Consider the following 15,885-nt stretch of genomic DNA (forward strand, 5'->3'; position numbering starts at 1 on the left):
ATTTGATCTCCTGTGCATTTTTTTTTTAATGCGCTATAAACAAGACCAACAACTTTGAAAAAAAAACACAATATTTTTTGCTATAAAACATATCCAGTAAAAAAAATCAAATTTTGTCATAAATTTAGGTCAAAATGTATTCTGCGACATATCTTTGCTAAAAATAAATATCAATACGTGTAAATTAATTGGCTTATGTGAAAGTTATAGCATCTATAAATGGTGGTATATATACTGGAATTTGTATTAATTTTTTTACTAGTAATGACGGCAATCATAGATTTATTGCGGGACTGCGGCGGGCATTCTGACACTGGGGGGGGAACTGTCACTGGCATCCCCAGTGACACCAATACAGCGATCAGCGCTAAAAAAAAAGAAAAAAAAAAAAAAGACTGACACTGTACTAAGGACACTGCGCAGGAAAGGATTAACATCTGGGGTGATCAAAGGGTTTACTGTGTGCTGTGATTTGCTGTGTAAGCACGCTGCTTTGTATTGCTCTGCTATGCAGAGCAATACAAGCAACGTGCTGGAGCTGACAGGGGAGAGATCTGTATTGTTTACATACAGACCTCTCCCCTGTCAGTGATACTCGGCAATCGTCGGGTGCTGGCGGGGAATCACCGGCTTGGACCCGGTGATCGACAGCTGAAGCCGTGGCAGCGCTGGTAGGGCGTGTGTGCACCCCCTACCCGGAAATACATAATCACGTATATATACATGATTTTTCACAGCCCTGCCGCCCTGTAGCAGTAGTTCTGCTATTGAGCGGTCGGGAAGCGGTTAAAGGTACCTCTAAACATCGGATGAGCGTTTGGAAATTATTTGAAAGCTGAAGATACTGGTTTGTAAATTTGAAGAGAATTATTTTAGACTGTTCACACAAGTAAATGGTGTTTCTTATGTTTCACTGATTTACCTTGTCAGCATAAATTCATGTACACTATCTATTCATACAGCTATGAGGATTATCCGTATATACTGTATATATAGAACATGATTATCTGGCTGCTTTCTGTTATTGCAAAATGCAGCAAGCTGTATAGATTTCCATGTGTGTAAATGGAACCTGAGATATTGGGAAGGATAGAGAAGACATCTCAAATATAATACATAATATGATGTATTAAGGTGGACTTATTACCTTACCAAACACTCAGTGTCTGCCACGCCTCTCTCTCCACTGGCTTCCAATTGCCCAACAAATAAAGTTCATAATATTACTTGTAGGTCATGTGTAAGGACTGTATGTCACTAACCTAATCTCAAAATATCACCCAAACCATCCTTTTCTCCCAAACCTGTCTCCCAGAGCTTCTCCCATCCTCTTGAACTCCCTACCTCAACCTGTAAAGTTATTTCCTACTCTGTCTTCTTTTAGGGATCCCTGAAAACCCTTCAGGGAAGCCTGTCCCGCCTCTAGGGAACAACTGAACTTTCTTGAAAAAAAACTCAGCCCCACACAGATACTACTTTTGAGTCCCTTTCCCTTTAGATTGTAAGCTCTAACAAGCAGGCCTAATGTATGATGAAACCACGTACACATTTGTAACTGAAGGAGAGTTCCTGCCTGCTATCATCAGCCTGGATAGCTGCTTTTTATTGCGGAGTATAGGACCTTGCATCCGGGGACTGTCATAGTAGAATGAATGACTTCTTTGTCTGGATATTTCCTTGCGTGATTACATAAGTAAATCCGTGTCTGAGCTAATGCGAATGGAATCGTTGATTTCAGTGGTTTAAATGATGGAAGTATTATTTCTGCACTATTAATAGAAAAGCATTTTCCAAACTGCCCTTATTTTCTAGTTAAGCGTGAGAGGAAAAAACAAGAAAGAAAAATTAGAAGATTTCTTTAAAAGTGTCGTAAAGACAGCTGACGGTGTCATTGTGTCCGGCACAAAGGTAAGAAGAAAAATGTACAGTGTGTAAATATATTTGGGACATGTGATTTGTCTGTTCAGCTACCATGTCACATGCACCTTGATAGATCATCGCTAAATGAGACAGGATTTGGAGAGATTAAAATGTCCTCCATTACCGTATTATCTAAATTTTTTCCTGTTTAAAAGGGAGAAGTGGAAAGTCTTAAGCTTTTTTTTTTTTTTTTTTTTAAATTCTTTTTATTAAATATTTTGCACAAGTACAGTTGCAAAAACCAGGAAATTGTGTGTCACAGAGCACTGACATGGTAAAGGCCACGCACGGCCCTGAAAAATACCAAATATATTCTTGAGTCTAAGCTTAATCTCCAGTTCTAGTGCTGTTAGTTGCACATTGTTATAGTGTTCAATCTGGTTGTCCCATATGGATTGCCAGGACGCCAATCCTTGGATGATATCTAGTTGTAGACTCTGACCATGTTAGACACACCCAAAAAAAGTCATCATTGTATACAGGGCATGTGTAACATGTCTAGTCCTTCTGCCAGGACCTCTCCTGTCCCAGTACTGAGCATCTCAGCTCTGCTCAATCAAAGGGGCATTTCCCAGTACACAGAGAAAGTTCTGACAGCTAGAGTCTGGCAATGCAGTCTGAAAAGCAGTCTGGCAATGTTTATCAACAACATTGCTGAAAAGAAACAATGTTTCATTTCGTATCTGTTTATTCATCTACAGATCAAAAGCATGAACTTGGATCTGCAGATGAAGTCAGTTAACCACTTGCCCTCCAGAGGATTTACCCCCCTTCCTGACCAGGCCATTTTTTGCGTTATGGAGCCACGTTACTTTAACTGACAATTGTGCGGTCATGCAATGCTGCACCCAAATGAAATTTACGTCCTTTTTCCCACAAATAGAGTTTTTATATTTTTTACTTTTTTCTATTAAACATGTCCAATACAAAAATTTTAAAAAACGAATTTCGTCATAAATTTAGGCAAAATGTTTTCTGCTACATGTTTTTGCGATAAAGAAATCCCAATACATGTAAATTAATTGGTTTACATGAAAGTTATAGCGTTTACAAATGGCGGTATATATTCTGGAATTTTTTTTTTTTTTTTTTTTACCAGTAATGGCGGCGATCAGCGACTTATAGCGGGACTGCGGCCTGCATTCTGACACTGGGGGGAACTGAGTAGCTGTCACTGACATCCCCAGTGACACTAATACAGTGATCAGTGCTAATAAAAAGCACTGACACTGTACTAATGGCACTGGGCAAGAAGGGGTTAACATGGGGTGATCAAAGGGTTAACTGTGTGCTGTGTGTGTTTTACTATGAGGCTGTGTGTGCGCTTTTCACTATGCAGAGGCATGCAAAGCAGTGTGCAGGAGCTGACAGGGGGGAGATCTGTATTGTTGGTAATACTCGGCAATCACCGGGTGCCGGTGAGTAATCACTGGCCGGGACCTGGTGATTGACAGCCGAGGCCGCAAAAGGCCTCGGCTGTCAACCCGGAACTGCAAAATCACGTGTGTGTATATATTATAGAGATATGGATGGATGGATAGATTTTAGAGCTACCTGACAAGTAAAAAGAGTGTTGTTTTTGTTTTTTTGTTTTTTTTTTAATGTTCCTGTTTAACCCCTTATTAACCCTTAGTTTACTCTAACTCCTTATTCTCCTCTTTTTCCATTCAGTTATTTTCCTGCTGCTATTTTTTTGATAGTTTCTCTTTTATTAACTAATAATATTTAAACCTTTTTGTTTTTTTTTTTGTTAATACTTTTTACACCTTTAACATATATTTACAAATTTCACATTTTTAAAAGAGCAAAATTGAAAAAAAAAAACCCACTTTATTTCATTTTTAAATAACTTTGCAATGCTTTGTACCAGAATCCTAATTTTAGTGTCATTTTAAACAGGACAAAATGCAGAATAAAATCTGCACATTTATGTGCAGTGACACTATTTATTTTAAACTAACACTGCTCAAAAACAAATGTTTTGTTATGTTTAATTGTTTAAGGATTACGGAAAAAAAAAATTGTTGCAAGACAATATTCACGAAAAGAAAGCCTAATTTGTCCTTAAAAAAAAAAACAACCAATATATGTGTTACGTTTTTATCTTCAGTAATGACAAAGTTATTGCCTTATAAACAGATCCATAGCAGAAATGTAAATATTGCTGAGTCCATGGGGGGTGAACAGGTGTGTGAAGCGAAGTGGTCGCAATTTATGAGGCAGGAATTCACTTTGCATACTGTGATTTATATTAAACTTTTTTTATTTTTTACTTATTTTTCTTGATTTTATGTGTACTATAATGTCAGTGTAACTAGAAGAAAAATTGTGGTTTCTAGTAAACTTTTTCTCTTTCCAGGATGTGGATGATTTCTTTGATCATGAGAGGACGTTTCTTGTGGAATATCACAATCGAGTGAAGGATTCAAGTGCCAAGTCAGACAAAATGACAAGATCCCACAAATGTAAGCCCCCCTATTGTGCCAATGGCATATCTCATATCAGGCAGGTGGTGTTTTAGTATGGCCTAAATAGATAAGGTGGTGTAGCGCTAACAACATGTGATAATTGACATAAAAATTAATAAAGGACTCAATATTAAATGGGTGAATACATAAATTATATGAATGAATATATAGATGTACAGTGGTGCACCTAATGTGTATCCCAAAAACATGCCATCAATAGAATGTGACTAAATAGAAGTGATAAGTGATTTAAGTGAAACCAATATTAACCAAATATAAATACATGTGGTCATAAATGAACAATATTCATAAATCATATAGCACAAAGTCCCAAACGTATAACTGTGATGACTCCATCTTCGACCGTGAAAATTATTACGTGCTCAAGTGCATCAAACCATCTGTCACCGTCTAGTGTGCACGCTTACCTCCAATCTTTGACCCTCAAGGAGTCATAAGGCATAACAAATCACCAGTTAGTCCCATGTGGGATGAATCTCACTCTCTGGATGGACACAGGATCAGCTTCCACACAGCCCACAGTTAATCAACCATTACAATGGTAAGGCACCTTTACAAAACTCCTCCACTCTCCCAATGGCTCATAAACAGGGAATCGGAGAAAAAGCCCCCATATTGTAATAGAGTAAAGATTATTATACCATACACAAATGCCAAAGACCTACTCACACCTTAAAATCGGGTCATAGACCCACCAGGCATGAACTGTATAACTCACAGGGTGCTTGCATAGGGAGTCCAAAGATGGCTGCCCTCCGTGCGTAATTGCGTCACCACTCTCTAGTCAGACATGTTGCGTCACTATAACATGTAACTTCTCTAGGGATCTTAGTATGGCCTGTTTCTCCGTTTTTATTGTGGATAACAAATTTAAATTGAACGAGCGTCCAAAATGCTTACAGATGAACATTGGGTAGACATGGGCAACCTCTTGAACATTAATATCTGGCTGATACAATGATATCATTGCATTGTGGCTTGAGTGCATGGCTACCAGTAAAGGTGAAAACAGGGCGATAAGGTCTGCCTCAGGGTTGATTTATAGAGCACATAGGTTTTTTTGTTGTTTGACAATGCTGACAGCCTTAATACTGCTAAATCTTTAACTGGACAAGACAGACTGTTATATAAAATAAGATCTGCTAAGAAAACATGCATAATAAGCACCAAAACTTCAATGACCAAAACCTTACCTTTTGGTGAATAAAATGAGTTCATCAATGAGGCATGAAGAAAAACCTATAAATGTAACCATCATAAAGAATTACATTTGTTAACTCCTGTGACATTGCACAGTGCAATACCACTAAAATAATTACTTAGGGAATTACAATGGCATTAAAGCTAGACCTCAACTCTGCCTTCAGTCTTGCAAGCTCCTCAGCTGTGCTGAAACTGCGTACTCTGATTTTCACTGCACTACTCCGTGTCCATTAACGTCTGCAAGTTACAGAGCGTTTGTCTCACTTCTGGACTGGAGGATTTCCAGCATCATCTAGTCTTTGTTTCCCATCCTGACTGTCTCTGGCCTGCCCCATTCATTCACTGGATTTCAGTTCTTTCAATCATGGAAGCTCAGCATAACATGTGGACATTACCTGGTCACAGTCTTCATGCAAATGCATCTGTCTAGGAACTCCCAGTACTCCACACTGGCATCCACTCATCAAGGCTTATGATAGTGGTTTCAAAACCCAGCCCAGGGCTTGTACCCTGACTGAGGGCTCCTGATAGGGAGTACTGAGGCCAACTGTGGTGATGTTTTCAGTAAGCCATGTACAATACTCTGCCAGTCCCTCCTTCCATCAGCCATGATCTGCCTGCATTGCATAGAGAAGCACAGAAATCTAATGATGGTGTCACTGGGTCTAAAATGAGATCTTAAATAAAAAAGGGAAAGTTTTCATACATTTTAAAATTTAATTTGCATGTTGATGGGAGAGAAGCAAGGATTTACTGTAGTATTTCTTAAAAAAAAAAAAAGAAGAAAAAAGCTAACTTTACCGCTTCCTTCTCTCTGCTACTTTGTTGCTTTGTAATAGTTTTTTAAATATTTTGACAGCATAGTTCTAGTAAGGGCTTGGTATGTAGAGAGAAGGGAGCGGTAACATTAGCTCTGCTCTTAAGGCTGAACTGTAAGTATCTTGGGCTTCTCTGTGACTACCATATGAGGATCTCCTTTCCATGCAGAGGTCACAGAGAAGGTTCATCAGATCAGCCGGCTTCCTTCAGTACTGCACATGCAACTTTTGTGGAGGAGAGCAGACAGGTCTGTTTTTTAATCCAAAACTGTTCTTTTGACCATCACGTGAGTGCAATATTATAGCTGCACTTGTTGATGGAAGAATATTGGGTAAAAAATGCTTGGGTCTCTATAACAGAGCAGATAAATCTTTCCACGGGACATTGGAGTGGTTATTGAATACTATGCATGCCTGCATTTTGTTTAACCATTACAATGCAGAGCACAGTGTGGAAGTTTGCTTTCGGTATGTTCAGCACACTCTGCTTTAGGAGGGGAGGTGCCTGTCATGTGACCTCTCAGTCATCGGATAGGTTTCCCCTTCCTTGCACAACCTACCCCCATTCCATGAGTAGGGATTCACTTGCTTCAGAGTTGTAAAGCTGAGCTTTATAAATGTCTACGAGCAAATTCACACCAGCCACTGTGTTGTAGTCTGTTAGGATCCCTGCAGTGCCAATCTTGATCCATCGCTCTTTTCACTTTTTAAATTAATTATATTATAATTTTAAAAGGATATTTCATTAAGTTCAGTTGGCGGCCACGTAGTGCAAAGCAGTGGATTTCCTCGCACTGCTCTGGACAAATGTACTGCATGCAGTAGTTTCTTTTTTTTTCAGCGCACACCACGCCAACACCATGGTGTGAGCTGGGCACACCGGAGACCAGGCATTTTGCCTTGTCATGCAGTGGGACTACGCCGGAGTAGTTGCCCAACGCAGTCTCACCGCATATGGTGTGGATATACCCATAGTACTTAAATAGGGTAACTCTGTTTGAAGTAAATGCCCAGGTGCTCACCCACAAAGAAATCCCTATAAATCCAAAACTGGTTTTGCAGGGTCTTGCAGAGGAGGTAAATCACAAACAGCAGTGTTTTTATTGTCAACTTGAGAAAGATAGACCGAGCTTCATCCAAATGTTGACCATAAAAACACTGCTGTTTTTGATCTACCTCCTCTGCAGGACCCGTGAGTGCCTCTAATCCAGTTTTTGATTTGTAGTATTTATTTATGTATTTTAAAGGAATGGTATGATCTAACCGGGGCCCCCCTTTTTTAAAGTTTTCACCATTGAATGAGCCCTGACTGTACTGGAGTGAAGAACTGTACAATGACCTTACACAAGCTGATCTGATACGGCTCTGATGCTTTTATATCCCCTCGTTGTTATAGGTGTTGCAGATGACTATAACAGAATAGGATCTTCAATGTACACATTGGGAACACAGGACAATACTGACATATGCAAGTAAGAGATAATTGTGTACTTGGTTTACATATGTTACCATAAGAAAAACTAGATGACAACAAAGTGGAAATCCTAAAACAAGTTGTATAACCTCTGCATCCATTTTCACCTTTGAAACAACCTTCCACATTGGCAACTGGCTTATTTGGGGCACTGCTTGAGGGAGTTGTAATGTTCTTCTCCCTTTTGTATGGATTTCCTCCCACAAAATACTTTGGTAGGTTTGAGCATGGGAAGCTATTTTATTTGCATAGGTCACTGGGTGCCTTTATTCCCCATTACCACTGGATTATGCTGTGGAAAAGAGCAATGTTGTAGGACGGAGTGCTGAAGTTATCCTCTGGGTGGATTGACACTAGGGATGCACCGACATTTCGGTCGCCGAAACGTTTTGGCCGAAAACACTCCTTTCAGCACAGGTGCTGAAAAAACTCTGCCCCTCGACGCCGCCCGTCCGCTGCCGCCACTCGGTAGTTCAGTCTTACCTGAGAAACCATCGATCCCGGCGCTGGGCATAGAGATGTGTGAAGGATAGATGGCAGCCACACCTCTCTATGCCCTTGGAGGACTTTTTTTTTGATCCAGTGCTTTACATTGCAGAGGAGAGATGTGGGGTCTTATTGACCCCATAGCTCTCCATAAAGAGGACTTGTCACTAATTATTTCTATCACAAGGGATGCATTTCTTGTGATGAGAATAAAAGTGATTAAAATTTTTTTTAAAGGAACAGTGCAAAAAAATAAAAACAAATACATTTTTTAAAAAAAGTTTAAAGTGCCCCCCCCCCACCCCGTGCTCGCACATAGTGGTGAACACATACGTAGGCCATGCCCACATATGTAAACTGTGTTCAAACCACACATGTGAGGTATCGCCACAAACGTCAGATCAAGAGCAATAATTCTCGCACTAGAGCTCCTCTGTAACTTTACACTGCTAACCTGTAGAAATTTTGAAAGCATCACCCATGGAGATTTTTAAATACCGCAATTTCAGGCCATTCCAAGAGCGTGCACAATTTTTAAAACGTGACATGTTGGGTATTTACTCGCCGTAGCATCCTCTTTCATATTTTACAAAAAAAAATGGGGTATATATTGTTTTTTTGTTTTTTTTTTAATCAGTGTATTTTTTTCCAAAAAATATATATTCATTTTTAAACAAGTGCTTTTTGGAAACAAGGGTTTTTGGACAAGTGCATTTTGAATTTTCGGTTTCGGTACCAGAATTTTCATTTCGGTGCACCACTAATTGACACACATATGCACACTGCACTCTTTCCCACCATACAGCATTGAAAGGCATCTCCCCGCTGCTGCTTCTGCAGCCAAGAGCCATGTGTAATTCAGATATGCTGTGTACCTACCATAACTTTCATCATCTCCGGTCATCTGACCCTCACCTGCTACAAGCTGTCTGGGTTTTGGGAGTGCCCGAGACCTTATTAGTCTTTGTTGTTGCGGTTGCATCATGTCTGATTCTAGATACAGAGGAGACAGTCCTGCTGTCCTGGTTTCCCCCAGTTCACTTTCTACTAACGGTTCTTGGGCTGTTTGCACCAAGTGATAATGCTGACATCTACAGCCTGGAGTCATGTTGCCCTCTGATGTTGGAACCTATTCCATCTTCAGAGTCCTCCTGTAACTCTGTTGGATGTGACTCCATCCTCTGTTCTTTTGGCCATGATCTGTACTACATCCAAGACTTCATGTTGCAAATCCCCCACTTATTTGGCGACTTTAGTCACTGAGGTCAAAAGCGCGCTCCCATGCCTTGTTGTGCAGGTTCAAAGTATCATTGGCCTTTGCAGCTTTTGAACCTTTGCTCACAAAGCTGTCAGGTTTTGAGTCGATCCAGTGCTTGACTGAAGTTTATGGTTAGTTGCTCCCAAATTAAATGAGAAATGTTGGACTCTTATTGACGCAGTGGGCCTGCTACCAGTGTGGCCTTCAACTTTGAATTGTTAAAAACTCCCAAGGCCAAAGTCTTTCCCTTTTGCATCTGCTTTTCCATCTATTTTATTGAAGACCTGCTGAAAAGTTATTTACTCCCCCCCAAGTGCCTGTTAGCCTTGTATACATTTGGTGAGGCTTTTGTACAAAAGTGGTCCATTCCCACTTTGGATCTGGCTGTGTCCTGCCTTAACAAGGTGCTTACTGTTCCAGTAGAGGATGTGCCTGTCTTCAAGGACCCCCAGCCGATAAGCAGTTTGAAGCAATTTTTTTTAACTTTGTTCTCTCTAAAAGGTCCTACCGTTCACTTTATTCTTTCAAAACATGTCTGGTCAAAATCCATTAAGAGATTTAACAACTGTTGCAGTGTACCCCTTGCTTATTGAACGTATGCAGCTTTAAATTTCAGTTGTGATGGTTTTCTGGAAGCCTCTCCTCTAATTTACTGAATGTTTCCTATGTTGGTACATGTGCGTATAGAACCAAAGTGCTGGACTGTGAGACCAGCTCTCAATAATCGTATCAGGGATGCTACTAGTGGTGAGAACACCCATTTTCCTCCATGGAGAAAGTCTAAGGAACAGTCTCCCCTTGTGACTTTTAGGAAACATTCCTTTTAGGTTATACAATCACAGAAGCTGTACTACAACTGTGATCTATGAATGGGGCTGGTGGAATTATCAGTTATCCATCTCTCCTCCATTATCACAGCTTTCATTTTTTATTCTTCCTGCACCTAGGCTTTAAAGTAAACTTATTTGCACCCCAAAAAAATGCCTGCAAGTACCTAGTTTTAAGTTGGTCCAGGGCCTCAACTTCCTGCAAGTGGAACAGCTGAATGGATATAAAATGAGCAAACTAATGCAATTCTGTATTCATTTATAAATCCTTTAGCCCTGGTTCACATTTATGCAGCCATGCGGGCCGCAATTTGCGCGGGCATGAGAGCCCATTCATTTGAATGGACTCCTGTGCCCCATGACACGCAGAGAAGACGTCCCTGCACTTCTTCTGAAAACGCAGCCCACACGGGAACCTTTCTTCCCAGTACGGTTGCGTTTTTCCAGAGCGGGCGGCGTGCCATTAGAACTAATGGCACCTGCCTGTGGGTTTGCATTTCTTTGTGCGGGTGGTGCGGCTGCATGGATTTTTATGCAGATCCACAGCTGCACCACCCACACAGATGTTAACATAGCCTTAAATCTACCAGAGTTTGCCTTTTGTATTAGTTGTTTCCAGATTACTGTACAGCAGCGCTCAGACTAGGGCAGGGATAAATCAGCGCAAGGAGTCATTCAGTTGTGCAAGAAGAAAAGAACAGTGACATAGAAACTAGCTCATCATAATGCTGCTTCTCATGTCATCATCCGGTCACAGGATATGGAAGGGATAAGACCCCAAATTGCTACTTAAATGCAGCACAGAATGATCAGGTCATTTCCCATATCTGATAGTCTGTGTTGTGTGAGAAAACTGTTAATATCAGGATTGGATGGGAAGAAATACAAATACAAATTCGTAGGTAAACAGCCCCAGTGTATGCATTTCATCTATGTATTTAGTGACTTGCCTGTAGTTCAGCTTGACACGCTGCCCTCTTTAGGTACTAAGCTCCACCCATCAAATGTCAGAATCTGCGTTAAGTGATGTGGTTAGCTGCGCAGAATTACAATTTCATTAGCAGTTAAAATAATGTGTAATTAACTGTACATTTGGTGTCTAATCTGGTGCTCCACTTCATGATGAGAAGTGTGTGGTAATACCATTTTTCTTTCTTGGGTTTTCAACTATATCAGTCTGTATAATTGCTATTGAAAAGCTTTGTACTGCAAAGTAACTTTTTTTTTTTTTTTTCTCCATATACAGGTTTTTCTTAAGAGTGTCTGAATTGTTTGATAAAACTCGTGTAAGTATTATTCACCATTACTTTTTGGTTGGTTTGCACAAGAGTAGCTGAATGCATTTGTGCACAAAAATCCTAATATGGTGGTTTTGTTTCAAGAGCTCCTAAATCCTAAACATTAAAGGGTCAGTCCACTCATAGTTAATACTTTGGTGTTTGCTAGATAATACAGACTCAACAACTTACCCTTTGCTCTCGAAAGCCTATTCCATCCAATTAGTCCTCTGTAGCTCAGATAAAAGCACAAAGTATTTTAAATGCTTAATGCCAGTGTTTTCCATTCCATAAATTATGTATGTTTTTGCAATGTGCCTCTGAATTTGATAGAAGATCCCTAGCACAGCCTCCTTCCTCCTTACACGTCATAGCCCTCTCCTCCTCTGGAAGTTTCTTTTTACTGTCTGCGCTGGCCCTCCCTTTCCTACATAATCTTTTATGTAGCCGCAGGAGGAGATGCAAAGGAGAATACTATAGAATACCACTTGGTGTGAATCTGCTTGGATTCCAACATCACATCCAAGTTGGTGGCACCCAGCAGCAGTCTCATGGCTAAATTATAAAACCTAAAAGTCCAGTGAAGAAAACATCCAGGTGAAAAATGACCAAGGGTATGAACTTTATAGCAGTCCCTTTAGAAAGTGAACGATCCAAAACTGTTATCTTCTTATCACCAGTGATGCCTAACACTACCATGAAAGCAAGATGCAGACTTACCAGACACACTGAATAAGGGGGAAGTGTGTCTGGTAAGTCCCTGAAGGTGGTGTTTGGTGTCACTGCTGATAATAAGATAATGGTTTTGGATTGTTCACTTTCTAAGGGGACTGTATATGGTTCTCGCCCTTGAACATTCTTCACTGGACTTTTAGGTTTTATAATTTTTGCACTATAATGATATTTGTTTTGATTTACATATTAAGAAATATATACCTAATAATAATAATAAAAAGAAGTGCCTCAGAAGTTTACACCTAGGTTGCGAGTGTTAACTGGAAGTGACTAAAGGTTAGAGTTTTATTAAACTGATGTCTTCCCAGGAGCATTTTTCAAAGTTTGTTAATGAGGAAAAAAAGAAGAGAAAATGATTAGGAGCGTAGAAGGGAAAGAGGGGGAAAACGAGCAGGAGGGAAGGGTTAGAGCAGGGTTTGACACATTTGCTTTGAATCTAGGAGCCAGCTAGAAAAGTTAGGCGACAAGTTTTATTTTTTTTTTTTTTTAATCGCTTGCCTACTGGTTACTTTCGCCCCTTTCCTGCCCAGGCCAATTTTCATCTTTCTGCATTTTCACATTTTAAATGACAATTGCGCCATCATGCAACACTGTTCCCAAATGAAATTATCATTTTTTTGAGACAGATAGTGCTTTCTTTTAGTGGCATTATTCACCTCTGGGGTTTTTTTTTTATAGTATGTTGAGAAAAGTCTTGTGGGTATTCTGTACTTGTCACTTTTCAGGATTTAAGAAAGTAATGTAGTTGGTAGGACCTTCAGATCTTTAGGTTAAACTGATATGATCTAGAAAGGAATGCTGGATCCTAACTAGCAGGAGAAGGATTTGTTGGGATGAAGATAAGTCTAGTCAAAACCAGAACTGGAAGTGTAGTTTATCACACGTACTTTATTCTTTTAATAAAACACATTTTTGTATTCTTTAGAAAATTGAAGCCCGAGTATCAGCAGATGAAGACCTGAAGCTTTCAGACCTCCTTAAATATTATTTAAGAGAATCACAAGCTGCTAAGGTAACTCTATGGTGCATCATCCCAGGAACTGTACATTGTAACAGGCATCACATTTAAATGATGGGCTGTTTTTTTGTTTGTAGGATCTCCTCTACAGAAGATCTCGCTCTTTGGTAGATTATGAAAATGCCAATAAAGCATTAGATAAAGCCAGGGCTAAAAACAAGGATGTGTTATCAGCGGAAACCACTCAGCAGCTTTGCTGTCAGAAGTTTGAAAAAATATCTGAATCTGCAAAACAAGGTACATAGGATTACACTGATTTCTTTTTTTTCTTTTTTTTTTTGATTTGTTTAGAATACCAAGCTTCCCTAATTGTAATGCTGAAAGAGATAGGGATAGATGTGACAGTATGTAATTTTTTATGTTCTAAATGAGGATTTTTAAATCTATGTATTTACTTATATGAAACATGGGGGCACATAAGTAAATACATAGATTTAAAAATCCTCATTTATAACATAAAAAATTACATACTGTCGTAACCGCTCTGTTACTGTTAGTAATAAAAAAAAAAACTTGTGTATTTGTTTTATTGCTACAGTAAAGCTCCAAAATTCATATATTTAGAATTTGTAACCCATTTATGTGCACGTATGTGGAACACATTATAATTATTATTTGTTATATGAAAAAAAGCTGTTAATGCCACTTTAATGGTATGTTTACAAAGCATAAAAGAGAAGTTCATTGTTGGGATTAACCACTTGCCCTCCTGATGATTTACCCCCCTTCCTGACCAGGCCATCTTTTGCGTTACAGCGCTGCGTTACCTTAACTGACAATAACTTGATCATGCAACGCTGCACCCAAATGAAATTTACAGCTTTAGGGCAATCGGGAAGCGGTTAATATATTTTTTTCACTTCAACAACTTCTTTATTCAAAAAAAAATGATCGCTATGTACATCATAAAATCATTACACAAGACAGGGGAAACAATTAGGCCAAGTATACAAAACTGTAGGGTATCTCCAACTAAGGCACAGGTGATCAGCATCCTTAGTAACTATTATATACTCTAGTATGAAAATAGGTTGAGGAATTTGCAGGAACAAGAATCGTAGGTAGTACAATATATGTGATTAACCAGTACAGGACAATAACTTTTAGAAAAAAAAAAGAAGGGGGCCAATTAATCACAGGTATCTGGTATTTCAAGCCATCTATCCCATACTTTATTGTACTTAGCTGGACAGCCTTTATGTTGGTATATAAGTTTCTTATAGGGGAGGGTGGGGTTCACCTCACGCTTCCAGGAGTCTAACGTGGGGGGTGTTGTCTGCATCCAGACTTGAGCCTTACGAGCTGAGAATAATGTTTCGTGAAGAAACTTGGGTAGTGAGTTGTCTGGATCTGGAAGGAGACCTGGTAAACATACTTTTGGGTCCAGTGTCAGGGGGGATCCTATATGGTCATGTAGAAAGTGGTCAATCTGATTCCAGTAAGTTTGCACAACAGGGCAGGACCAGAGGAGATGGTAGAATGTACACGTGTGAGACATACATAGGAAACATAATGGGCTGTGAGTAGGCTTATAACGGGATATACGGACCAGGCTCTAATATGCCCTATGCAATACATACTGCTGAGTTAAGCAGTCAGAAACCTTGGGGGAGACTAGTTTGTAATTATCGAGTATCTCTTCCCAGTCATCATCCGCAATATCCCCCATGTCCCGTAACCATTTATTTTTAAGTCTTTGGGCTGGTTTTGTGGCACTGGGTGTTAGCAAAGTATTGCATATAGTAGAGATCAATTTTAGTAGGGACCGAGCCCATGATTATATCTAATAGGGGTAGGGAAGCCATGGGAGGGTTAGGTTAGAAAATTGAGCCTGGAAAGCATGCCGCAATTGTATATAGTGAGAGCATGTAATTAGAGAGAATTCGGATTTCAATTCAACAAAGGTTTTTAACCCCAAGGTATGAAACAGCTGGTATAAATAGAGAATTCCGTTGGATGCCCACAGAATAGGGTCCGGAATTTGCAGCAATTCAGGTAATTGGTGATTGAACCATAATGGAGTATGTGTATAGACTAGGGGGCTGCCTAGTTTGACCAGGGCCAACACCTAGACATAACATGCTAAATCGAGTAAATTGATGACCCAGACCCCTGGCCCCCCTAAATTTAACCTGTAAAGGTGTGAGAGCTGGGTGGGCTGGATGGCCGCAGAGCAGGGGTTAATATACTTTTTAAAATAAGCTTGATCTCTTTTTTTTTTTTTTTTTTTTCTTTTTCTGTTTAAGAACTGAATGATTTCAAAACCAGAAGAGTGGCTGCTTTCCGTAAAAATCTAGTAGAGCTGGCTGAACTGGAACTAAAGCATGCCAAGGTACATTTTATTATAAAAGTTTGTCCGTTTTACTTCTTAAAGCTGTTA

At 39.6% G+C, this 15,885-nt stretch overlaps 1 protein-coding gene across 1 annotated transcript in view; it reads left to right on the forward strand.

Moving 5' to 3' along the window:
• SNX6 (sorting nexin 6) overlaps positions 1-15,885 on the forward strand; it is a 47,663-nt gene that overhangs the window by 29,140 nt on the left and 2,638 nt on the right. The window contains exons 7-13 of the mRNA XM_089680227.1: positions 1,813-1,908; positions 4,280-4,385; positions 7,827-7,902; positions 11,722-11,761; positions 13,413-13,499; positions 13,583-13,742; positions 15,752-15,837. Coding sequence (XP_089536353.1) covers positions 1,813-1,908; positions 4,280-4,385; positions 7,827-7,902; positions 11,722-11,761; positions 13,413-13,499; positions 13,583-13,742; positions 15,752-15,837 — 651 coding nt within the window. The remainder of the gene's footprint in view (positions 1-1,812; positions 1,909-4,279; positions 4,386-7,826; positions 7,903-11,721; positions 11,762-13,412; positions 13,500-13,582; positions 13,743-15,751; positions 15,838-15,885) is intronic.

This window comes from Staurois parvus, unplaced genomic scaffold, assembly GCF_062004578.1.
Source record: "Staurois parvus isolate SC_StPar_1 unplaced genomic scaffold, SC_StPar_1.0 ptg000237l, whole genome shotgun sequence".
Taxonomy (NCBI): domain Eukaryota; kingdom Metazoa; phylum Chordata; class Amphibia; order Anura; family Ranidae; genus Staurois; species Staurois parvus.